Consider the following 26255-nt stretch of genomic DNA (forward strand, 5'->3'; position numbering starts at 1 on the left):
CTGAAGTTGTGAAAGACATTAGCAAAATGCAAGTTCTTTCCATAATTCATAGACTCTCTACAGTGCAGAAGGAGGCCATTCTGCACTGCACTGACCTCAATCCCACCCAGGCCCTAATCCTGTAACCCCACATATTTCCCCTGCTAATCCCCTGACGCTAGGGTCAATTTAGCATAGCCAATCAACCTAACCATAGCTGTCCAATTAAGTTAGCACCCTGGCTTTCTCCATGCCTTTGTTACTTCTGGTTTTAACTATTCAATGCTCTCCCAGCCCACCTCCTAATCCTCCACTTTCCATAAATTTAATCTTGTTAAAAACCCTGTTGCCTGTATCCCCTCTCTTGTTCTGATGTTTAACTCTCTCTAGAGCCTTGCACTTTCCTATCTCTGTGACATCCTCACAACTCATTCCCCCGCTTCACCCTGCCTCCATAACCCTCATCCTCATCCTCATCCATGCAACACTGGAATTCTGCGTTCCTGAGCCTAACCTACTGTGCATTCATTCACCCATGGCAGTCACTCCCTCAGCTATCTCAGCTCTGCTCTGCTCTGGACTTTCCTCCATAAATCTGCATCTTCTTCAGTTTAAAACTCAGTTCTGAACAAGTCAATGCTCGTCACTTGTATTGTCTCCTGTTTTAATGTATTTATTCCAATTCAATCAAATCAAGTTCAATTCAGAGCCTGAACAAGTTGAGACATTCCCGATCCAAGCTGACAAGACAGGACTCTCACCTCCTGTCTTGTGCTTGATCTATATGATCCAAGCTGATTGGAGTAGGCATTGCACCTCCTCCAAGGCTTGATCTCATTTGCATCTTAGCCAAAAGGCCGAGATGCCGCTTTTAAAAATTGCTACAAATGAAGCTAAAATGTAACCTAATGACTTCAATCAAGTACAGCATGTCGATACTACACTTGATCTTAGCCAAAAGGCTGAGAAGCGATAATGTCTCCTGTTGTGTCTCGACATCCATTTTTGACTGATTTTGCCACTGAAGTATGTTGGGACTTTTTTTCTTAATATAGATGCTGTGGTCGATTGTATGATTGTCCCTTTTAAGGGCAACATGGCAGTGTAAGGGTCACCTGACTTTGGGGACCAATTGGAATGCAGAGTGGGTAATCACCCAGGGGATTGAATCCTCTGTTAGAAGACATTTGGAGGACATGGGCAGCTGTGTGGATGATACTGTTCATGTTTTTCCTCATTAATAAATAACTTCTGTGTTTCTAATGAAGTCTGTGAAAGTGCATCATTACAGGTGTTATATAAATGAAAATTGTTATTGATGGTATCATCTTTTACTAATGCGCCTGCTGTAATTGACCTCAGAGTGTTGGGCCAGAAAGCAGAATGTCAGTTAGATTCCAACTCCTTGCTGTGGTGTTCCCCTGAACTCACACTTGGCTTGGTTATGATGCCTCGATGGTGGTGTAGTTGCCAAAAGTTCACTGAACAGATCCATATGTTAAAATAGGCACTGGTAGACAGCCAGCACTTGGGGAATTGGGCTACATGATGTTGTCGGCACCTTTTTAGGCTAGGCTGGAGCACAAATGTGAGAAACAGAAACAACATTGACTCAACAACCTCCAGAGTAATTAGAATGAAGCCTAACGGCAGCAAGAGGAACACAGGTCACGGGGACGAAGAAGAGTATAATACCAAGCACATTGAGTGAAAACGAGGAAGTAAATGAGGAACATGATGGGGGGAGCGTTCCCAAGCAGTTGGAGGTGAGATTGAAGGCAGTCGGAGTAGGAAAATTGCAAAGAAAAACGTTGGGTCGAGATCCTGACTTGATCAGGTTCCCTCTAGGTTTCCCAGGGCTGCTCCGTGAATGCAGCAGACAACTCCGCATAGCTCCAGTGAGAAGCCAATCGAGGCACTTAAAAAAAAATTGAAAGGCGTTTTAAAAAAGCAATGGGTACTTCCCCAAAATCGCACGGGTCACATGCTGTGTCTGCCAATCGGCAGTAGAAGCCGAGTGCAGCGGGAAGTCATTGAAGAGCATGATAATAACACTATGAAGGGTGAAACCGACTGAGGTCAGTGCTGACAAGAACAGTTCCGTCAGACTAAACTGAGTGATTTTGAGTTGGGACAGTAACTTGATACCAAATTATTTAAGTCCATTGGACAAGCTTCCTCATCTTTTCAAAATGTATTAGTTTCTCAGAGTTACAAAGCCAATGTGGAGTGTGGCCAGAGCAAGCCCTTAATCCATCTCCTTTCTTCCTCCAAAAAGAAATTCAGGTTCAAATTAAATCCAATTCATGATCCCCACAAAATGGAACTCCTGTATATAACCTACAAGAACAGGCATTACACTTGATCTCACATTTGATCCAAGTTCTTTTTTTTGCAAAAATATACTTTATTCACATTACAAACATTTTAAAGTGGCCATCACACCGTGCAATATTCAGGTTCTCTGCATACATCATGTAGCACTCATTTGGCGTTAAAAACAATTGTTCTCAAAAAACCAACAGACTTAACAGTAAGAAATGCCGTAGAAGTGCTCTGCTGTTGCTGGAAGAGCTTTTGCATTCAATGTTAGTTTTCTGAAGACACCCCATGTCCATAGGCTTTTGCAGTTGTGATGGGCTGAAACATTGGAGTATTACATAAACTAAGGATCTTATTAGCAAATTGGCTGTGCAGACACATGGATTTGGGCCTGTGTCTGTGGGAGTTTGCGCATTCTCCCTGTGGTTGTGTGGGTTTCCTCCGGGCGCTCCGGTTTCCTCCCACACCCCAAAGATGTGCTCTTAGGCTAATCGGTTTTTACCAAATTGACACTATTTCTTCCCTGAATCTGACTGAGTAGGGTTCCATTCGTAGACATGCAGGGTAGAATAGGTGTAGGGTGATGCGGCGGCGCGGGCTTGTTGGGCCGAAGGGCCTGTTTCCCGTGCTGGGTTGTTCTTTGTTCTTTGTTCACTCCGAGGCACTTCAACAGAGAAGAAATATTAGACATTTCAAAATGGTTGTTACAAAGGTATTTAAGTTGTCTACATAGGTCATGCTGTACTCTGATACAATTGTGATACATGTAACATTCACTTGTATCAATTCAATGTGAGTCATACTGCCCGAGGGGGTTCTGCACAATTCCACTCCCCTCAGTTCACTATGGCTGAAAGTCTTAGACAATGACCTTCCCTCATTTGGCCTCTGTGGCAGCTGCCCCAAGCTGCCGTGCACACAGTTCTGGCCTTTGGAATTTGCCAGTCTGCAACACTCAGTTGGGGACAATTCTTTGCACTGGAAAACCAACAAATTTTGGGCAGACTAAAGAGCATCTTTCACCAAATTGATGATCCTCCAGCAACAGCTAATGTTTGTCTCAGTGTGCGTTCCTGGGAACAGCCTGTAGAGCACAAATTCCTGTATCACGAAGCAGCTTGGGATGAACCTTGACAAAAAACTACCAATCTCTCTCTAGACTTTCTTTGTAAAGACACATTCCACAAGGAGGTGAGCAACAGTCTTTTTCTCCCCCACAGTCACCTTGAGGGCAACATGTGGATGGGGTGAGACTCCGGGCATGTAAGAAGGAACTGACAGGGAGGACCTTTCTCACAACCGGTCAAGCTAGGTTTTGATGCTTGTTTGAATGTTCTGTTTAAGGAACCATCCAACAGGATCCATCATCTCCATTTTCCATAAGGTCTCTAGGATGTTACATACAGACCACTGCCAGCTGGACTTGTAGTCAAAGATGTTTCTCTGCATCAGTTTTTCCATCAGGGACAGGTGGTGTGGCATGATCCGACTACTTGTGTGTTCTGTGGTAGTGCAGCCAGATCTATCCTTTGCAATACCGCGGACAAGTAGAATGTCAGTACATAGTGACACTTGGTACTTGCATGCTGAGAATTTATGCACAGTTGATGCAGCGAACACAGAGGTGGCCGTCAAGTTCCTTTTAACACAGTCCATTTTGATCCCAAATGAAGTGGAAAATAACTCAGATGATTGCCACCATGCAGGAGTGAGGAATGGGCCAGTCCCATGCCATGTACAGCTGCACCTAGAATGCCTGGCACCTGACGACCAGGTTCTTACCTGCAGTGAAGAAGGAGTGAGACTCATTTTATTTATCTACTCGCTCTTTCTAGTTGTAATGCATACTGTGATTCCTCCGAACCATTTCCCCAGCACCTTCAGGCCATCTGACCTGACGGTGAAGGGGACAAAGGATTAGTCAATCCAGTTTCCAAAAAACATGGCCTCTTGCCACACTTTAATCATGGCATCCATGGCTAGTTCGAACTGGTCACATATGTTGATCATCCTGCATACTGACAGCAGATTCAAGCACCAATTTGTGCCTAATAAACCAACCTTTTGAGTTCACAAGAAAAGAATTACTGCTGAATTCCTAGTTTGATATTAAAAATCATCTAAGAGCCATATTTTCCTTTTTTGTAGAAAATGATAACCTCAAATGACAACAACAAGTGGACAATTTTGTTTTCCCTTATTGCCTGTAACATTGTTCATGCAGTTCTTTAGTAAGTTGGTTGAATCACTGAGGAGGAGTGCAGTGTCCTCCAGCTCACAACTGCGGTGTAACTCCAAGAACATGAGATCACACAAATCATCAGATGGGATGGCTGCAGAGCAGTAGTTAGAAGAAGTCAATATACTGAACACAGAGTCTATAGGCCAAGACCTCTCTCAGCAGCATCTCCAAACATCCTGGCTTTTGCAAAACAGTTAGACACCTTTGCAGCCTCTTAGAAAAAGAGCTAAGGATGATAGGAGCCGGTCACCCATTACCTATGTCATTTTAGGTAACTACTATTTGCATCCAATTTATTCCAAGGAAAGACTGGATAATTTTGCAATCTACAGCCCATTACTGTATGAACCAGATTGTTTGAGAGGCCATCCAACTAGATTAACTTTATGATGTGCCAGTCAGGTCCAGATGGCTGCTGGATACCTCTCCCAGGGCTTTGACAAGTTCATGAGATTGCAATTAGCACCAATGTGACAATCGAGGAACTATCAGAGCAGCCAATCATTTTTATCAATGAGCACGGTTGCACAGTGGTTAGCACTGCTGCCTCACAGCACCAGACATCTGGGTTTGACTCCTGCCTTCAGCGATTTCTGTGTGGAGTTTGCATGTTCTCCTTGTGTCTGCGTGGGTTTCTTCCGGATGTTTCAGTTTCCTCCCACAGCCCAAAGGTTTAGGTACTTTGCCCCTTATTGTCTCAAGATATATAGGTTATGGGGATTAGCAGGATAAATAACATGGGGGTTCAGGGATAAGGCCTGGATGGGATGCTCTGTCAGAGAGTTAGTGCAGACTCAATGAGCTAAATGGCCTCCTTCTGCACTGTAGGTATTCCAAGATCCTAGAAAGGATTCCATTCCTTCAAAGCACAGTTGGTATGTGACCACTGCAAGAGGGTACTGAGCGTGTGTACTAATTTTTCCAAGGGGCTTCTATAAAATGTTCATCCTTCAGCAATCTCAGGAACTGCAGCTTTTCTTTCCACTGAATAGCCTCAGTGATTGACTCCTGGAGAACAAGGGTACCTGCTGAGGAGCAGGTTGATCTTCAACTCTGATCCAGTTGCTACACCCCCTCTTATAAAATATATAATTCATCACATTTCTACCTCTTCTTAGCTCTGAAGAAGTTGTTTAGATTTGAGATGTTAACTCTATTTCTGTCTCCGCAGATGCTTCCATATCTGCTGACTTTTCCCAGCATTTTTCATTTGGTTCTCCACCATCCTCTGATGCCAGCATCACTCCTCTCCAAAGTGCCAAATTGTGCAGGGTGCAGCACTGTCTCTGGAAATTCTGACATTCTCACATTTCCTTTTGTTGCTCTATAAGCACTCTTTAAGTGTATGACCCCTGCGGCTCAGCATCTGTATCCAGCTGGGCAAAGCTTGAAGTGTCCTCAGTCTTTTGACAGAGCTGAATAGCCTCCTTTTGCACTGTAGGCATTCTACGACTCTCCACAGTTATCTCTTGTGTCTGTCTCTTGCTTAGATATGAAGTGTTCTTCACCTTGTGCTGCACTTTTTACCTGTAACAGTTCCCACCAAAGTCAGTGTATCTGTGCTGGTGGAGGATGTGCATTAGACATCAGACAATGCTTCCTTTAGGGTGATGCTCCTCCCTCCTGGTGAAGATTGTGAGATGACAGAGAAGCATTACTGTTTCATGTAGGTGAAATAGGCTTCCAGCTTAGCATTGTGCAGATGATAGTTTATGTACTGGATTGATTCAACATGTGATATTTCAGTACTAAATGCCAATATAACACCTTTCACCAAGTGTATGTGCCACCCCATTCCTCTATTGGCACTTGACTGCACTCTTACCACTTTACCAATCTTCATGCATCCTCCATTAGGATGGCCATGAATACAGTTCCACCCCAGCTTCTCTCCTGGCAGTGTAGGCTCTCTTTCTCCTGCAATGAGAGATGCCAGGAAGGTAGGTTTCTGGATGAGTTAAATGCTTGCTGAGGATACAGATGAGCCATTTGAGGGGGACAACTTTGGGATGGGGAGTGACAGGTAACCAGATTGCATAATGTTAGCACTGTCCATTGAAATTGCAGTGAATGAAATTTATGAAGATTGTGTCAGATAATTGCGTGAAGATTGCTAAGGAAGTGAGGGATGACTAATGGCTACCACTGAGTTGCAGGAGGTAATTGAAATGTTTACTGCACATTACACACCAGCTACTTATCTGCTCTGCAACCTCAAAACAAGCCTATTTGATGAGGTTGTCCTGCCATCTCTCTGTGCCCTCACTGCTTCCAGTATTATCTCTAGGATCACATCTGTGAACCCAGGATGGTGTTCCTCCTTTTCTACCTTTTAAGTGAATTAAGTCAGTATTGCCACTGCATGTCCTACTTTGGTCCTTTTAACAGATATCCTTCATTGCTATTTCAGACCTGTTATCTCATCTTCTCTCCCTTAATGGATAGCAACCTAGTGGCAGGCTCCTAATTGATTAGATCTGGAAAAGAGAAACTAAGAGGTCCCATGTTCAGAAAGTTGTGTTCATGAACCACAAATGGATCAGCCATTCCTTCAGAGACTAAGTTGGTAGGATTCCACCCAACAGCTCTGGACTTCATAGGTAACTGTCAGCTAACAAATCATCTCTCATAATGAACAATAATTACCAGAGATTCTGGCTTAGGTTGATGCTCCTCTGTTTGATCCTGAGGTGCAATGGAAAGGGGAGAACCCGATCCCCATTTAGGATCTTAATTTTGGTTTTAATCAAGATCCTAAACGGGGATCAGGTTCTCCCCTTTCCATAGCACCTCATGATCAAACAGAGGAGCATCAACCTAAGCCAGAATCTCTGGTAGTTATTTTGGTTTTAATTGAGAAATAAAGACAGCTGGATCTACTCTGTATTAATGCAGGAATGTGTAGAAAGCACTTGCATAAATGATTCACCCTTCCTTGTTCAATTAACCACACGATATATGACTGAGAGCCATGTAAAATAAGGAACTGTTTTAGAAACGAAGCCAAGAACAGGAATTAAAATCCAGCCTTGGAACATAGCCCATTTCCTATCACCTTTGCTAATGTCAGCAGATGCAGATTTGAAGCAGAGCTAAAAAGCTCCTGTTACTATTTCAGGACAGTATTTAGAACTGCTGAAGGTCAGTTACAGAAACAGGCCTATAGTAGAGATGTACCTTGATAAAGTAGAACTGCCACTCTGCAAGAAGACAGCTTTGGTCGGTCTTTCGGGTCGGTCTTTTGGGTGGGCCAAACAAGTAAACTAACTTAAATTACGTTCGGACAAAGAAAAAGGGGGCAGCTCCCCAAAAGGAGGGGGAACGGCCCGAACAGAAACAAAAGGTACAAAGGAAACTTAAGACACGTCAAATCAAAATGTGATTATCGGGGTCTATAAGGCACCTCAGCCCCTGCGGTGCCCAACGGGCATGGAAGGCCTCGACAGTGCCTGCGGACACCGCGTGCTCCCTCTCCAGGGACACCCAGCCGCGAACGTAGCCGCAGTAGAGGGGCAGGCAGTCGGGACGGACGGCCCCGTCGATCGCCCGCTGCCTGGACCTGTTGAATTTTGTCATTTCTATGATTCAACAAATTTCAACTACAAACTGCAAGCCGCGTGTGAATGTGATCAAATGCTGCTTAACTACAACTGAAGAATAATATTTTATTTTGATCCATTGTCTCAAAAAGCATCTTGTAGGATACTGAAAGACCAGCATTACTGTACCCTAGCAGACAGTGTAATTAACAGCCATGGTGTCAACCACCTCCTCTACACCATGCTGCTTTATCATGAGTGCATCTGGTCCGTCACTGAAACAACTTTGTTTCAGCCTCATTCAGAACAATCAGCAGCACAATTGTTACAGTCATGCAAATAAACGTTACACAAGAACATTTAACACTTCACTATGGAGGTATTCCGAATATTACTGATTGTACAGTACAAATGATAACTCAGGATAAATTAAAGTCCATTTATAAAAACAGCAGGATGCTCTGCTTTGTCAGTCAAGTGCTAGAAGCAAATCAGCTACGCTGTTCACATAATAGCTGGGAACCAGTTTGTGGCGATCGGGGGAATCACTCTCCTGATGGGCCCTTGCCTCTTCCAGGCTGGAAACACCAGTCAGGGTCAAGATAGTGCGGAGGCCACAGTTAGATCCCATGAGGATGTCAGTGTCCAACCGATCCCCTACCATGACGGTCCTGCTCGGATCAATACCATGCTCTTTCACCAAACACTCAAACATATAGACACTGGGCTTGCCGATAACATGAGCGGTGCGATTAGCTGCTGCTTCAACTGCCTTCACCAAGCAGCCTGTACCTGTGTAGAGAGAGACAGAGAAAAAAGGATTGTCAAGGTATTGTTGTCATGTATTACACTAGTTTGGAGGATAACTGGAAGGGCAGCAGCTTTACTGTAAGATTGTGGAGAACACAATTTGGTGGTTAGTGAAAAGAGGGGTTACAATTACCATGGAAAATATCTTTATTCCACTCAAAATTAACTTGAACAAGACTGTCACACGTGGCATAAATATACCACACTCCCAACACAACTACAATTACGAATGATTTGGATGCACTGTGGGAGGCTTAGTAATTAGGTCCTGCTCTGTTCATTTTGTCTCTTTTTCCATGGCTTTTTTCTGAACCAAATATTGTAGCTTAAAATCATGCAAGAAAATCATGCACACTGCACCAACTTCTCCAGGTGTCAGAATTAAATTATTTAGAAGGTACATGACTATAAAGCAAACACTTGATTCAGGATCCTGAACTAATTATGATTATGCAAGGAATGTCCCAGATTATTTTTCTGCATTATTGGTCCTGAGTTCTCTGCTTTTGCCTCTTGGGGTCTACACGATTGTAAGGTAGGGGGTGGGAAGTGTCCAATCACCATGTTCCAGACATCATGAGTGGATCAGCTGGACTTTTTCTGTCAGTTCCATACCATTGCCCCAAACCTTACTGATTTATGGTCCAGGCCCCAAAGCATAACCTCTTGGTACTGACAGAGTGCGTTGCCAAAGACCTGTTCAGGTTGAGCTTGGACGCCCAGGCCCTCTGACTTCTCCCTGTGCGTCTCCCGATTAATCAGTACAATGGTATATGGTCGCCAAACAAGCAGTGACTGACAGAGACATTGTAACTGAGTACAAATTAACCTCTAGTCAGCCAAACATTAGCTGTTGGTACCAGTGGTATCTTGTTGGAAGACGAATGGAGCATAATAATGCATTTGCTTCATTTTCATTTCCTTATGCAAGCTTCTTAATACTGATGGACTCGTCATATTTGGACATACTAAATGATTAATCCCGTTTGCATCAACTAGTTAACTTTATCGTGCATGAACCTTGCTGTTCATTCTCTTGTCACTGTTCTAGAGTCAGGATCGATTCCGAATTAGACAAGACACCAGGGGAAAACTGTGTGCAACACAACAACACAATAGGACTTCTTTCCTGGAACCTCGTGTCCGTGCATTAAACTCAACCGGCCCTCACTGAAAGCAGCCGGTGTCCGTGCCGCCTCTTACCAGGGATGCCGCCTCCCTCCAACGGGAGCAGGGTATCGGTATTTGTGGCTAGGAAGATGCAGGCGGGATTCCGCAGGTAGCGGGCGGCCCGGCACAGCTTCAGGTAAGTGAAATGCTCGTCGAAGCCGACCAAGACGGCGCCCACAGCGGGGTCGAGGGGCTCGGCCGCCCAAACCTGCACGGGCCCGGGCCCGGGAGTGAGCTCTGGGCCGGGCCCGGAGCCGGAGCAGGCGATGCCCTGGGCCTGCAGCTCCCCGCGGAGGGCCGCGCCGCCGATCAGGTAGACGGAGCCGCGCAGCTCGGACTCTTGCCGCAGGTAAAGGGCGGCGCAGGGCGCGGTGCCGAACACCTGTTCAGGCCGAGCCTGGAAGCCCAGGCCCCGCAGCTTCTCCCCATACATCTGCCGGCTCTTGGTGCTGTTGTTGGTCAGGAAGAAAACCCGCTTGCCCCGCTCCTGCAGCCGGTTAATCAGCTGCACGGCCCCGGGGATGGCGCACTCCCCTTTCCACAGCACCCCATCGCAGTCAAACAGGAGAGCATCGACCGATGTCAGAAACTGGGAGCAAAGAGACTCCGACAAATGCACACAACCAGCAGCCATGGCCGAGCAGCAGAGTCTGCGGCCTGATCCACCCCTTCTCCAATCTTCACCCCGCCCTTAAACCCGGAAATCGGCTCGGCGAAGCCCGACCTCCTTCACCATGTCCGTCCTTCCGACGTCTCCCCCCCTCCCCCCACCTCATAAGAACATAAGAAATAGGAGCAGGAGTAGGCCATCCAGCCCTTCGAGCCTGCCCCGCCATTCAATAAGATCATGGCTGATCTGAAGTGGATCAGTTCCACTTTCCCGCCCTCTCCCCATAACCCTTAATCCCCTCTCTTATCAAAAACCCATCAACCCGCTTCTTAAAAATATTTAGCGAGGCAGCCTCCACCACTTCAACGGGTAGAGAATTCCAGAGATTCACCACCCTTCGGGTGAAGAAGTTCCTCTTCAACTCCGTTCTAAACCGCCCCCCCCCTTTATCTTGAGGCTGTGCCCCCTTGTCCTACTATCCTTTCTGAGCGGGAAGAGTCTCTCCACCTCTATCCTATCCATCCCATTCATCATCTTATATGTCTCAATGAGATCTCCCCTCATTCTTCTAAACTCTAACGACTACAAGCCTAGTTTATAACATAAGAACATAAGAAATAGGAGCAGGAGTAGGCCATCTAGCCCTTCGAGCCTGCCCCGCCATTCAATAAGATCATGGCTCCCCACCTCCCCCCAATTCCCCCCACCTCCCCCCAATTCCCCCCACCTCCCCCCAATTCCCCCCACCTCCCCCCAATTCCCCCTCCCCCCGTTCCCCCTCCCCCCGTTCCCCCTATTCCCCCTCCCCCCTCCCCCCATTCCCCCTCCCCTCTCCCCTCCCCCACATTCCCCCTCTCCCCAATTCCCCCCGAATCCTACAGATAGAATCCCTGAAGGAGGCCATTCAGGCCCATCAAGCCTGCACTGACATCGCTCCTACCAAATCTCCATAACCCCATGTATTTTACCCTGCTAATCCCCTCATACTAAGGGGCAATTTAGCATGGTCAATTAACCTAGCCCACACATTTTTCATTCCCCAAATCCACTCTCTACAACCCTCCCCTCCACATTATTCCGCCAAACTCTCCCCTCCACATTATTCCGCCAAACTCTCCCCTCCACATTATTCCGCCAAACTCTCCCCTCCACATTATTCCGCCAAACTCTCCCCTCCACATTATTCCGCCAAACTCTCCCCTCCACATTATTCCGCCAAACTCTCCCCTCCACATTATTCCGCCAAACTCTCCCCTCCACATTATTCCGCCAAACTCTCCCCTCCACATTATCCCGCCAAACTCTCCCTACCATTCCCTCAAAGCTCTCACCAACATTCTTCCAAACCAATCCACATAATTCTCTCAAAACTCTCCCCTCTGCGCCATTCACCCCATCACACCTCAGAACTCCCTCAAATCCCATTCCTTTATATACACAGACTAAGTTATATGAAGTATATCTTAAATGACATATTATCCATTTAAAATGATCTAATATCTGTGTCAGGACTGTGGCGTGATTATTTTAGAAGTATAATGGCAAAGAACAGAAAAGCCAATGGATCACTAGACTGTCACTCATTATCAACCAGTATTCCACACTGAGGAATACCTCCTCGGACAAGTGGATGTACTGTCATACCCAAGAGGAATACCTATCATGACTATCATCATACTGCCTATCATACCTATCATGACTACCATTGACACCACAAACTGCCGGCTCCAAGTGGAGAGGATCTCCAAGAAGATCGCACATATCGACACAGACATCTGATGAAAGAGTAGTGCTCCAAAAGCTCATGGCTACTAAATAAATCTGTTGGACTTTAACCTGGTGTCGTGAGACTTCACACTGTGCTTACCCCAGTCCAACGCCGGCATCTCCACATCATGAGTTTGGTTTGACCATTCACATGCAGAAGATGGATATCCTGGACCAGAATATTGCCATCCTGCCACCACTCGGGATAAGTGTGGTGCTGGAGGTCCCGATACATTTACATCTCTAGGCTTCAGCAATCTGTCGGGTGACGCTGAAAACAAGATGTGCGTTGCAAAAGTTGCAGCTGTTAGGTTCAAGTTGAGTAAGAGGCGATAGAAAAACGGCAATGTGGTCGATCTAACATTAACTGTGAATCCATCATTCATCCCATTAACATGGCTGAGCCACTGCAGACTTCACTGACTTAGCAATGAGTGTATGCTAATGGTTTAGCACATTTCGGGACCTCTAAGTTGGCAACCTGGTCCTAGCAAGAGATGCAGAGGATACATCAGGAACAGCAAAAATTGAAATATTGCCTTTTCTTCTGCCCAGAATATGTTACAGTCTGGCAGCTCAGATAATGAGGGGTGCGAGATCTTCTGATGAAGGGTCATCTCAGCACAAAATGTTGGCTCTATTCTCTCTCCACGCATGCTGTCAGACCTGCTGAGATTTTCCATCATTTTCCGTTTTTGTTTCGTTCCAGGATCATTGTTTAGGACGCTAAACTGCGAATTTACCAAGCTTACCTCCTCAACACACTCCTCTAAAACATATATGGTATGCCAGAGAAAAAGCTGAACAGTCACTATAATTATCATTGACATTGCATTGATTTTTAATTCATTTTGATCAGGTGCAAAAGAGCACGAGAATTCAGCTGAGAACCCATTGTCACCCAGTCACTACATAATGTTAAGACAGGTTGGAGATAGTAACTTGAACCACCTTGTGTATTAAATTAGTGGACTACATCTCCCAGTGCGCGGTGCGCCGCGCAGCCGCAGTGAAGAGAGGACTCGCCTCCACTGGCTCCACCCTTGGCGGCAGGTCGTAAACCCGCCATTTTGAGCTCCTTGCGACAAGGGAGAGGAAGTCCCGATGAATTCCGAGAATACGGCAGAGAGGCAGCCTGTTGTGGCCCCGAGTGGCGTCGGTGAGGAAGGTAACCAGATGCCCTGGCTTAGGCCCTGGCCACAGCGTTTTATGGAGACATCTGGGCCGGAGGCGGTCAGGCTTAGTAAAGGCCAGGGTCAGCCGGGCAAGGCCGGAGGTTGAAGAGCGGTCTATTCAAGCGGGACCCTCTGCATCTTGTTATCGGCTCATTCTTAATCCCGAGTCTCTACTAAGAGTCCACCTTCTACCGCTGTCCCCACTTCCTACCTATTCAGCCCAATATCTGCCCCCTCCCCCCCCGCCGTGTCCATCTTAGACTTCGCCTTCTGTGTCCACTCCTACCTCTGCTTGTAATTCTGCCCTGTGTGACTATCTATATCTGCTCACTCCACATTTGTACGTTTTGGGATTTTCACAGTAAGTTCATTGTGACACTAATAAAATAAACTTAAAACATTCATTCTGTGCTCTCCTCCCTCCCCAGTAACATGAAGTGTGCAATTCGTACATAAAATATATGAATTCCTGAATGGTGGATATATTGACTTGCTAACCTACTGTTTTAAGCTCTTATTTATTAGTGACACAAGTAGGCATACATTAACACTGAAAAGTTACTGTGAAAATCTCCTAGTTACTGCACTCCACTGACTGTTTGGGTACGCAGAGAGAATTTAGCATAACTAATGCACCTAACCAGCATATCTTTTGGACTGTGGGAGGAAACCCACACACACTGACCTACGCTGGGAACTGAACTCAGATCCCTGTGCTGCCAGGCAGCAGTACTAACCACTGCTTCCCATGGTGAATTTCCAGGGGAATTTCATTCTAACTTCATTGCAGCAGTAATATAAGCCCTACTTGTGACTAATAAATAAGCTTACTTTACAATTTCAGTACTCCACACTTAAATCTACAGGGACATCTGAGTATTTGTACATTTCAGCACACCAACATATTTATTGTAAAACATGTTCCTATTTCTGCCTGCCTCTCTTAGCTCCACCTCACACCATCCACCATGTTTATTGCGTGCTTTAATACTGAACACAGGCAGAGTGGCCACAGCCAGATCATGGTGTATGGTGGTTACTGGAAATGCAACTGAAGGCAGAAACTTCCCATAACTGATTTGTGCGAACAACATCTACAAATTTGTCATTAGAAATAAAGGGGGTAGAATAACCTGAATATATTTTAAAAAAGATGTTGTATATGTCCAAAATTCCTGTCTACAAATTCTTGCTTTTCATGTCATACTGTCAACTTTTACAATAAAAATGCCTATGTGTGTATATATAATAGGGAGTGTTGCACTGTTGGAGCTACCAGCTTTTGGACGGGACACTTAAACTGAGACCTGTCTGAATGTAAATAGAACTATTTCAGAAATGAGTTGATGGAGTTATCTGTGGTGCCCAGCCCAATATTTATCTTTCAATCAACACCACAAAATGTCAGATTATCTGGCCCATATCATGTTACTGTTAGCCAGAGTTAGCTGAACGCAAATTAGCTGCTGCATTTCCAACATTACAACAATGACTGTACTTCAAAAAGTAGTTAGTTGGCTGTAAAGCACCTTGAGCTGTCCGGTGGTCATAAAAATGGCTATATAAATGCAAGTGCCTACTTGACATTCTGTAATTGCGCCCTACCTCCAACAGTGGACCAAGAACATCTCAGTTTTGAATCTCCTTGCCACTTACACCTTTCAGATGCCCAAAAGTTTTATAATTAATTATAAACTATGTCCAATTAAACAAAAATAATAGGCCAAACTGAAGACAAAATGTATGATTCGAAAATGGATGGAATTGCACCTGAATGCTATGGACTAACTATTCCAACACTTACTCCATTTCATCTGAACACCTTGTGCCACAATTAGTGGTTGAAAGGGATGGGTCTACCGGAATTGGAAGAATTTCATGCATACTTAGTGTTGAAAACTGCACTGAAACGTCTGATGGCCAGGGTTGCTTGTGCCTGCATTGAAAGACTCGGTCTCTAGTTCTGGCAGATTCAAGGATGATGTGGAAATGCCAGCATTGGACTGGGGTAAACACAGTTAGCAGTCTCGTAACACCAGTTTAAAATCCAACAGGTTTATTTGGTAGCAAAATCCATGAGCTTTCGGAGCGCTTGCTGTCCCTTTGTCAGGTGAATCAGCTGACTCACCTGATGAAGGAGCAGCAAGCATTCTGAAAGCTAGTGGATTTTGCTACCAAATAAACCTGTTGGATTTTAACTTGATATTATGAAACTTCTTACTAGATTCAAGGATGCCATGCCCCCTTATATTACTGCACCAGCTGCCATATAACAGCTAAGTTTGAAGGATGCAGTGAAATTGACAGGCTGAGGAGAAGGTCGGTGTCTAAGGCAGGCTTGTCCAAGGATGTGACCTTTGAGACATTTTAAGTGGCTGCCATGTCCTCGTCAGGTAAGTGAAGGTTTAACTTCAACATTTTTGGAATTAATTTCAAAAATGCTCAGGGTCTACTCAGCCAATCACAGGCTGGTTTCTCCATGCTGATATGCAGCCACTGGAGACTTATTTTAAAGTAACAATTTATTAGTATAATTTTACTCAGTTATTTCTTTCCTTAAAATCTCAACTTTTTTTTGAAATTCAGTTTATTGCTGTGTCAAACCGTACATTTTTGCTCAGTAAAAGAAATATGCAAATGGATGGCATTTGGGTGGTCGGCTGTATGGGGGGAGGGCGATTGGAGGTTGGGGGAGTGCGGGGAGGGTGGTCAGGAAAGGTGGTCAGACAAGTAAATGATCCCACAATTTTATCTTGAAGGAGAGAAAGGGAATTCTTCTCAGTATTTTGGTCGGTAACAACTACAAAAGAAACACATCTGATAATTATCACATTGTTGTTTGTGGGGCCTGGGAGACAAGGTTGGCTACTCCATCTTCTTACATTGCAGCTGTGACAATATTTCAAAAGCACTTAGTAGACTGTAAAGTAGTTTGGAATTTCTAAGACTGAAAGGTGCTATAAAAATGCATGAACTTTCTTTGGTTTTGTATTCATTCTCTCAGTATTTCACATTGGCAGCCTCCGCGTATTCTGTTGCTACTAGCTACTATGTGGTTCTGATCAAGAATTAGTATTCATTTATGAGCTGATCTACATTAACTCCCTGTCTGTCACACCTTCATTTTATAATTCACATCCTTATGTTCAAATTTTTCTCATCTCATCTTTTTCACCTCCGTTTCGACACTTATTTTAGCCTACTTGGTATTCCCCGTTCCTTCACCCCACTGTTGGTGACTGGGCCTTCAGTTGCCTATGCTCCAAGCTCTTGAATCCTCTCCCCAAGTCTGTCTGCCTCTTTCTCCTTTAAGGGTCCCATTAAAATCAAGCTTTTGGTAATATTTCTTCATATCTCCTTGTGTGACTGGCTGTCAAATTTTGCTTCGTAATTTTCCCATGAAGTGCTCTACAAATGCAAGATATTGTGTTTATGCGTAAACATTATAGTAACTTTTAATGTAGTAAAATGCTCCAAGTTGCTTCAGAGAGGTAAAGATAACAGGAATAAAAATATAGATTGACATGGATAGGAATTGTAACCAATTGAGTATTGTATATAGCTTTTGACAGTGTTTTTAAAGCAAGTAACAAAGGTTGCAAGGGGAGAGGCTGCGAGAGTATTGTGAAAATGTCTAATTTCGTGAATCATATGTTTTAGAAATATAGCTTTTATTTTGGGGGTTGGAGTTTTTAAAAATAAGATAATGAAACATCTGGTTTGGGAGGTTGGTAAACAGACTTAAAGTGACTGCAGTTCAAAGAGTGGCCTGTTTTTATTTAATAGGGGAAGGGTGAAGTGAACAATGAGGGATGGGGCCCTTTGTGAGCCTTGACCGAGTGGAGATGTTTAAGTTATTTGTATCATTTCTCAAGTCATAGATTGGAAAGCAACTGGTAGACAAGTCTAAAGAATCCATAAAATTTTCACATCAAAGGGCATGCTTTGGAAGACAAAGTTACTTAGTTGAAATCTCTATTTGGGACATCTCAAGGTGCACCTTGTCACCATAGGATAGGTTATAGGGATATACTCTTTTGTTTTGGCTTTATCTGTGTGTTTTTATGACTGGAATGGGAGCAGCTTGTAAATGGGTAGAGAGAAAGCTGCCATCAGTTGTAGTTGGATCCTAGGAGCGGCTTTCAGAAGCAGAGAAAAGAATTGCCAGAAGCTCTAGACTCGTAGCAAGAGGGCTATCAAAACCCAAAGGTGTTTCTCATTTTGGAGTGACTGAGCAAGAAAGCAGTGAGACCTATGCTTGAATGTGGGTGTTCACAATCATGAGTTTCTTAACAAGAATTGAAGGGTCACCTAACTGGATGCTAGTGGAAGGACCCTAAAAAAATCTCATAGCTATGCAAATAGAGATAACATGGAAGTGAATCAAAGTGAATTCTGAGAGCCGAATCACATCTTGGTTTGGTCACAGAAGTGAAGGAACCCTAAAGATTGTATGAAATTTAAGACAGCTCTTGGGTGGAAGTGACAGTAGAACAAGAAGTGTACTGTTGAGATTTTCGGACTTAAGTATATAATGTTAAGTTCGTAGTCCTGGCTTCGTTTAACTTTTGTACTGCAAAAGGCTCTGTTTAAAACATGAAGCCTTCTGGCATAATTCTTTTGGTTCATAACTGGGAGTTCACATTTATTTTTGAGTTAATGGTCTTTCTTGAGATCATTCCAGAGTTGGGGTGTGTGTTTTAAGAAACAGATCTAATATAGCTCTTATGTCCATCCACCCTTTGCTCTCTCAGCAGATATAATGTTGCACTCTTTCTGTTACATCTGCTTGTCATACCTTTTTAATAGCCATCACCATTGCAATAAAATCTTCTCTCATCAGAAGCAATGCCACAGGAGATCCTGGAACATCCCAAAGTGCTTTTCAACCAATGGAAATATATTTTCAAGTGCATGTAAAAGCAGCAGTCAGTTTATTCAAAGAACAGGTTGCTGACGCAGTGAATAAATGAAAGATTACATGATTTTTGTTTTAGGTGTATCCAATTATCAAAATACTGTGTTTCAATATGCCAGTTAAAATCTTGCCTTTTAAAACTGCATTTCCTTTACCTATCAATTCTTTGAAAATGATTGGCTTCAATACTTTACATACTGAACTACATCTGATCTACACCTACCTACATATCCTGCTATTCCATCAATGCCCTGTAACTTTTTACAATCTTCATAATTTGCAATACCCCCCATTTACAGGCATCAGTTAATTTCAGTCCCCAAATTCAGAACATTTATGTGTAAATAATAAAGTTCTTATTCAATCTATGAAGTATTTAATCCAGTGCTTCATTCTTCCTTTGCTTTCTATTGTTTTAAGAATTTGTCTATCCAGATCCCCCATTTTCTTAATTCTTCATGATATTACTTTTGCCGTAAGTGTTTGTACATTATGGATTTTCATACATTTTTATATTAGTAATTTCCGATGTATTTATCTTATCTGCCCTTTTGTTTTTCAAAGAATTGTTTAAAGTTGGTCAAATCTTTTGGAGCACATATATTGATTATCCCTGATCTAACACACAGTGCAGTAATCATTGAAGACTAACTGTTCCCTTGAGCCTGTTCTGCCTAATTAGGTAATAGGTGATCTGTTTCTCAGCTCCATTTACCTGGCTTTATTCTGTAACTTTTGACATCATTGTTTAACAAAATTCTATCAGTCTCAGTCAAGTAATATTTGTTGTATTGTCTCTGGGTGGGTGATGAGGGTGATATATTTGTTGCACTAACTCTTAGAGCTTCGTTGCAGAAGAGCATGATGTTCACAAGTGTGGCCGTTGTCAGGCAGAGTTCTGCAACTTGGAGGCTTTCATTACCCACAAACTGCAGAAAGTGTGCCAGCGGGTCCAGACTCTGTCCACTAGCGACTCTGACCATCTGCATGTCCACCAGGCAACTCCCAAGGTAATTGGTGCTCCTGATTGCCGTTTTAGCTGCAATCGATCTTTGTACTTTCCTCTTTTCCCTGCTTTTGTTGCTCTCGCCCGTTTCTCTTTTTTTAGTCTCTTCATGACTCCCTCTTGACCTCCCTGCCTGTATCTCCATCATATGCATCTTGCTATTATTATTCTTGCATTACCACAGTGACTATAGTTCAAAATACTTTATTGACTGTGAAACACTTCTTTTGATTCCTGAAGGGTGCTCTATAACCTTTTTCTCTTTCTTCTTTTTCCCTTTCTGACTGTTCCCTCCCTCATTCCCTCCTCCTTTTTCTTTCTCTCTTTCAACTCTCTAAGTCTCTCCTCCCTCTCCCCATACTCTCCATATCAACTTGAAGTAACGGAAAAAACAGAAGCATAGAATGGATGGTGATTATTTGAAGGGATCTTGGTCATAAGGCTCTCTCTTTGGGAGGGGGTTCAGCTGGTCAAGAGACCAGATACTTGTTTAGTTTGAATGGCCTTTTTGCTGGAAGGTGAAACATTTGTGGAACTGGGGCAGGTTCTGTCAGCTTGGAGCTCCCTGCGCCTCTTAAATCTCTATTTCCCTTTCTGCTTCCAGGAGTCAGTGTCCTTGGACTCGGCAATTACTCTCACGCAGTTGGTCGTGGCTTCCCTATCACAATCCGAAACAAACAATAAATCGCACTCAGGTGAGGAATTCAAGGAAAGATTTTCTTTTTTTTTCTGTGAAGTTTATCACAAGTGATCGGTTTCAATTCTGGGAATTAGAACAATTGCCATTTCAGATATCCAGTGCTGGCATCGAGGACTCCCAGGTCAGGAATGACATAGTTCAGGTGCAGCGTATAGCTCCCATTTCAGTGTATTGTTAGTATTTCTCAATCCTGACATAAGACAAATGCTCTGGACTGTAGCTATGATTTAGCTAATTAAGCACAGCTTTGTAATGTGGTGAGAGATGAACTGGATTGAGGCTGCCAATGCTCATTTTCATTTAGGACTGGTAGAGCCCATTAACTCTGGTGAATTCGAACACAGATTCCATTATTTTCAAATAATGATCCAATTATCTTATGAAAGCTTCAATTGATCCTACCTCCACTCAGGCAATACCCCTTAAACACTTGCTGCATGATAACGCTTTTCACGTTACTAATGCTTCCTTCATTTCTTAAGTTACTTTGTTCCCTCTGGCTCTCAATTCTTCCAGCAATGAGAATTGCTGCCCATCACAGTTTCTGTTTTTCAAATTTGGGATTTTGAGGAGCTAAAGCTTGAGAAACTTGGTTAATGCTGTGGCTTTAAAAGCTGCACTGTCCTAAGAGTCACTGTTGTCTGGAGGGTCAATGCTGTACTAGGGGCTCTTTTCATAGAAATAATCCCTACAGTGCAGAAGAGGCCATTCAGCTCATTGAATCTGCACTAACCTCTCTGACAAAGTATCTTACTCAGGGCCTCTCCCCTCACCCTATCCCCATTACCCCACACATTTACCATGGCTAATCCATCTACTTACACACCTTGGGACACCAAGGGGCAACTTAGCATGGCCAGTCCACCTAACCTGCACATCTTTGGACTGTGGGAGGAAATCGGAGCACCCCAAGGAAACCCATGCAGACATGGGGAGAACATGCAAAGTCCACACAGATGGTCGCCGAAGGCCAGGATTGAACCCAGGTTCCTGGAGCTTTGAGGCAGCTAAGCACCGTGCCGATGGGTAGCTGCACCTGTCTTGGACCAGTGAAGTGCTGGACTTATCTCCTAATTTTTAATTCTTTTTCAGATGATGGAACCAGCAAGGCATGCCAGATTTCAGAGGAACAATTGTGTGAATACCCTCAGCTGCAACAGAGTGAACAGTCCACTAGTGATGGAGGTGATGGCCACAGTTATCAGAAAACCACAGAGGAAGATAGTGGGGCTGAAAAGAAAAAATTTGACATGATTCTAACTGATGAAGGGCGATTCGTGTGTCAGGTCTGCGAAAAGACCTTCAAAACGGTCAGTTAAATCACGTGGACCTTGGGAAGTGGGTGCAATTGCAGACTGTGTGGTTACAAAACTGCAAGCATGTGTAAATTGTGAAGAATTAATGAAATGGAACAGTCCCTCTGCTAGTGTTCAGGTGGGGTTTTAAACCATCCTCCCCCCTCTCAATTTGATCGCTGTTTAAGTTTAATAAACCTCTGGGACTAGTATAAGGGAGTTGTTCTGCACAGTACCTGTGCATCATTTAACTATTGGCTAAGTGACAATGGCAGATTGTGTCTTGCCTTAGCGATAGTGTACTGTGCAAGCTTGAGGAGAAATACATGGAAGCATTTTTTAAATAAACAAGCAAAATGTTGTAATTCAAAAAAATACATAACATCCTCTGTGTACAACACTTGTAAGAACTGTTGACCTTTCATAGCAAGGGTGTGTCCCTGTTGCTTATGAGCCCTGTGCAGTGTAGATGCCTTGAAAAATGGGGTATGCAAAAGTTACAGTTGTGGAACCAAGCCCCAACCCCCTTCCTCACAATAAACAATTAATCAGTAACTCATTGATGTGGTAAATGGAGTTAATTTCTACAGCATCAGAATATCAGCTCAGAGGTTCAACGTATTCTGGTAATTTGACATGATTTTAAGAAATATGTGTGTGTGTAAGTGTGCAAAGGAGAGTAATTTGAATCTGCCAGTCCGGAGCCTGTTTTCAGAGGGTCTCATGCTGTACTTGCAGGCTGTCATCCTAAAGGCGCACATGGTAACCCATAGTGACAAGAAGGCTTTCAAATGCAAGATTTGTGGGATGGCATTTAGAACAAAGGGATCTTTAGTTAGACACAACCGACGGCACACAGGTGAGAAAAAGCAGACAAGGCGGCTGGGTCTGGCTGTAACACAGTTTGCATTTCAGTGAGCAGTGAGTGCTTTCTTAGCTGCTGTTTTTCTTCTTCTGTATTCGTTGACCGTTTTGGTTCACTGGATGCTGATGACACTTTTCTTTGATCTTTCTTGAGGCTAATTGTGGGTTTGAGTGGTCCTTCAATCTCCTGGGCAATGGAGGATCTGACATTTTGCATCCATCACAAATTGAACAGCACCCTATATTGTTGATTGGCTCCCTATTGATTTCAGACAATCTATCTGGTTATGTGGGACTCTATCTCCACGCAGACTGATTTAGCCTAATTATTACCTTGTGCTTCTCTTTCCCCACTTACTGTTGCTTGTCATCTATATTTTTGCATGCACACTTGACAAAGACCAAGTCCTCTGTGTAATTCTAATGTTCTCCATGTCTATTTTGAGGACATCTTTACTGCTTTGCAGTATAATTTATTGCACAGAAACAGGCTGTTTGGTCCACTTGTTTGTGCTGGTGTTAATGCTGCACACATATTGCATTTCTGGAATAATTTCATTCAGATTTCCAGTGAATTCAGAACTGGTGTTCCGTTTGATCAGTCCATGTGTTGATATGTTATTAGTCAAAGATGTTCAATTGTTCAACAGTCCAGTGGTATAAAATCACTATTCTCAGGAATCCTCAGGAGGGGTTGTAAATGTCCAGTGTACTTGATCTAGACTGGAGTTCTAACATCTGTCATGGTTTCTCCCTAGATGAACGGCCTTACAAATGTCGGATGTGTGGGATGAGTTTCCGAGAATCTGGAGCCCTCACTCGTCATATGAAGGCCATCACTCCCTGTACAGAAAAAGTAAAGTTCCAGCAAATGAAACTTGTTTCAGCACCCCACCAGGAGGAGCCTGAGCCAGTGAATAAACCTGAGATTCAGGAAGGTACGACACTGATCACATGTTCTTCAACATGTTGATCCATTAGAAACTCTGTTGGATTGAGGCAGTTTTAAATGTGAATTAGAGTAGATTGAGACTCAGACTAATCAGAAAGCAGGTTTGTGTGAGTTCCCAATTAAAAAGGCTTTTGGAGGATTTGCTGTTATCTCAAGAGAGTAGAGTATAATGGGAGGGAATTCTCTTTTTAAATGTTGTTTGGATCTCTGATTAGACCCCAAATGGCGTATCATGCTTAGTTCTGGGCAGGGATACTTTGGAGAAGATGCAGAGTAGATTACCAGAATGTAACTGAGGGTGAACTGAAAGGGTAGAACTTATGAGGACAAATTGCATAGACTAGACTGCTATTTCCTTGAGTAGAGAAGATTAAGGGGTGAACTAAATTGAGGTATTTAAAATGACTAAAGGAAATTATATGGTAGATAGAAGCTAAGAATCTAAAACAAGGGGGCATAACCCTAAAGTTCATTGAATCCTTACAGTGCAGAATCCTTCATTGAATCCTTATAGCCCATTGAGCCTGCACCAACCACAATCCCACCAGGCCCCTTAATCCCATGTATTTACCCTGCTAATTCTCCTGATACTATGGGGCAATTTACCACAGCCAATCAACCTAACCCGCACATCTTTGGACTGTGGGAGGAAACTGGAATATCCAGTTGAAACCCACACAGACACAGGGAGAACGTGCAGACTTCACACAGACAGTGACCCAAGACTGGAATTGATCCCGGGTGCTGTGAGGCAGCACTGCTAGCCACTGTGCCACCCTTGTTGTATCATAGTTGTTTCGTAGCATCCCTACAGTGCAGGAGGAGACCCATGAAGTCTGTACTGACTCTCTGATAGGCCTTACCCATGCAACTACACGTGTTTACCCTGCTAATCCCTGTAACCTACACATCTTGGGACACTAAGAGGCAATGTAGCAAGGCCAATCCACCTAAACTGCGCATCTGGCGGAAATCCACACAGACATGGAAGAAAGTACAAACTCCTTACAAGGCTGGAATTGAACCTGGGTCCTTGGTGCTGTGAGCCAGCAGTATTAACCACTTTGCCCCCGTGCTGCCCACTGTTGTCGCTAGGCAATTCGGAGATTATGTCAGAATGGACTTCTTTGTACAAAGGGTACTGGAAATCTGCGTTCTCACTCCTAAAAGATTGTGGATGTTGTTGGATGATCTACTTGAATGGCAGAACAGATGCAAGTGGCTGAATGCCTCCTGCTGTTCCTATGTTAGATATTATTCCAATCTGAGCAATGTCAAGCAGAGGTTCAATTGTGTTCAAAAAAATGGAGCGAAAGAATATGGTAGTCTATTGAGACCACCTGGTCAGATAGCTACTTTCTTCAGTTGTGGTCAAGCAGTTGAAGGAAAAATTGATTAAAAATACAAAAGTATCAGGTAAATTTACCAAGATGCCCCATTAAAAATGCTAGACAGCGCATATATGAAGTTGATTCTAATTGTATTAGAAACCCACCTGTTTCCTTTTTTCTTGGGATTGTAGGAGAGAGGTTGTTGATGGTACTATGGTCTCTGTCACAGATGCCCAGATTTCATCACCAGCCATTAGCAGTGTTTATTTTATTGAGCAAAATGGTGTGGTGAACCTTGCATTTGTTTAAAAAGCAACTGAGAGTTCAAGTGATGTAATGGTCAGGAAGTGTTTCCTCACTTCCTGCTCCCCTGATCATTATCTTTTTAACTTGCAGTAAGCAAACAGATTGAAGAACTGGCAACACCAAATTCCCCAGAAACAACAGCTGTGATCAATGTACTGACAAATTCTGAGGGAAACATCGAGGAGGTTCAGGTACACAATCTGAGCCATGGTCTGGATCCTGAGGTTGAACAGAAATCAGGGGTAAATCTTACCAACGTACTCTAATATCTTGTGTTTACAAAGTTATCCCCTTTCATGTTGAATTAAAAGGGAGTTAATATAAAAAGGTTTATCGTTTGTACAAGATATAATTCACCTTCATCTTATTAAGTGGAACCTGCCAATTTGATGATTCAGTTCACCTACAGGCAATGGTATGAAGATGAGTGTAATTATTTTCTTGAACAGGATTTGCTATTCTTTAATCCTTTGGGCCAGTTCTCATTTCCAGAGAATGTTAGCAAATTCTAATAGTGCTTCTGCTCCCTGCCAAACTCCTTTAATATTTAGAATTTCCACTGATTGACATTTCTATTTTTGCTCTCAATAATTTGTGAAAACTGTATCCTTCTGGACATTTGTCCTCTTTACTATTTGTCACTAGGTAGCCTGACCAGCCCCTTTTCTCTTCCTCCATTGAAAATTGAAGCAAAACACTTAATAAGCAGCTTCACTATTTCTTGGATGGAACTATCACCTCTGAGTCAGAAAGTTGAGTGTTCAAATCTAACCCTAGAACCTTGAACATAAAATTCTAACCCAACACTCAACTATAGTACTGAAGTTCCTCTGGGGCGAGTGAGTAAATCCATTGTTATAATTCAGGTCAGAAACTTCAAAGAGTTTTATGAAGTATGCTTGGATCATAAGTTTTGCAATTTGAATTTGCCTAGGATAAACATGAAATTTTTCACTTCATGTGTGATTCAAATGAGCCATCAGGGAGCTTTTGTTGAACAAAGTCTATTTCAAAATACAGTTAACATATAGCAATAGTTTTTACCAATTACAAACAAAAAAAACCGTGATATTATATGAACTTTAACAACCATATGAAATGTTCCAACCAAACAAACCTCCTTAAAACATGCCCCTGCCAAAGGTTTAGCACAGAAAATACGAATGCTCATGTGACACTGTCCTTTGATTGGAGAATTGAAACTCTAACTTCTAAGCCTTGTAATTTCCAGCAGCCCACGAGGTAGAGATAATGCCACTGCTGGCCTGT

At 43.4% G+C, this 26255-nt stretch overlaps 2 protein-coding genes and 1 non-coding gene across 4 annotated transcripts in view; 1 reads left to right on the forward strand and 2 right to left on the reverse strand.

The window, feature by feature from the left end:
* Window positions 1-761: 761 nt before the first annotated feature.
* LOC145355188 (U2 spliceosomal RNA) lies at window positions 762-953 on the reverse strand. Its single transcript, XR_013888929.1, has one exon. It is a non-coding gene; the product is annotated as a U2 spliceosomal RNA (small nuclear RNA).
* A 7237-nt stretch (window positions 954-8190) lies between these two features.
* On the reverse strand, window positions 8191-10739 carry pgp (phosphoglycolate phosphatase). The gene is made up of 2 exons (XM_080206094.1): window positions 10096-10739; window positions 8191-8874 (listed from the first exon to the last, which is right to left on the reverse strand). Exons 1-2 carry the CDS (start codon window positions 10694-10696, stop codon window positions 8552-8554), a joined length of 924 nt encoding a protein of 307 aa, XP_080062220.1. The 5' UTR covers window positions 10697-10739; the 3' UTR covers window positions 8191-8551.
* Window positions 10740-13490: 2751 nt separating this feature from the next.
* The window catches only part of e4f1 (E4F transcription factor 1), a 39978-nt gene continuing 27213 nt past the window's right edge, over window positions 13491-26255 (forward strand). The window contains exons 1-7 of one of the 2 annotated variants that reach the window (XM_080206515.1): window positions 13491-13607; window positions 19388-19542; window positions 20143-20233; window positions 21331-21548; window positions 22272-22392; window positions 23156-23335; window positions 25077-25228. In XM_080206515.1, the coding sequence (XP_080062641.1) occupies window positions 13544-13607; window positions 19388-19542; window positions 20143-20233; window positions 21331-21548; window positions 22272-22392; window positions 23156-23335; window positions 25077-25228 (981 nt within the window). In that variant the 5' untranslated portion in view covers window positions 13491-13543. Of the gene's footprint in view, window positions 13608-15812; window positions 16008-19387; window positions 19543-20142; window positions 20234-21330; window positions 21549-22271; window positions 22393-23155; window positions 23336-25076; window positions 25229-26255 lie in introns of those variants that run through there. The other variant, XM_080206516.1, reaches the window with a different exon arrangement.

The sequence above is a fragment of the Carcharhinus amblyrhynchos genome, chromosome 18, assembly GCF_965287045.1.
Source record: "Carcharhinus amblyrhynchos chromosome 18, sCarAmb.v2.hapA, whole genome shotgun sequence".
Classification (NCBI taxonomy): Eukaryota; Metazoa; Chordata; class Chondrichthyes; order Carcharhiniformes; family Carcharhinidae; genus Carcharhinus; species Carcharhinus amblyrhynchos.

Coding starts and splice junctions, on each gene's coding strand:
- pgp (XM_080206094.1), bottom strand. CDS start 10,696: ATGGCTGCTGGTTGTGTGCATTTGTCGGAGTCTCTTTGCTCCCAGTTT. Junction 8,875..10,095: donor GGAGGGAGGCGGCATCCCTG/GTAAGAGGCGGC, acceptor CTCTCTACACAG/GTACAGGCTGCTTGGTGAAG.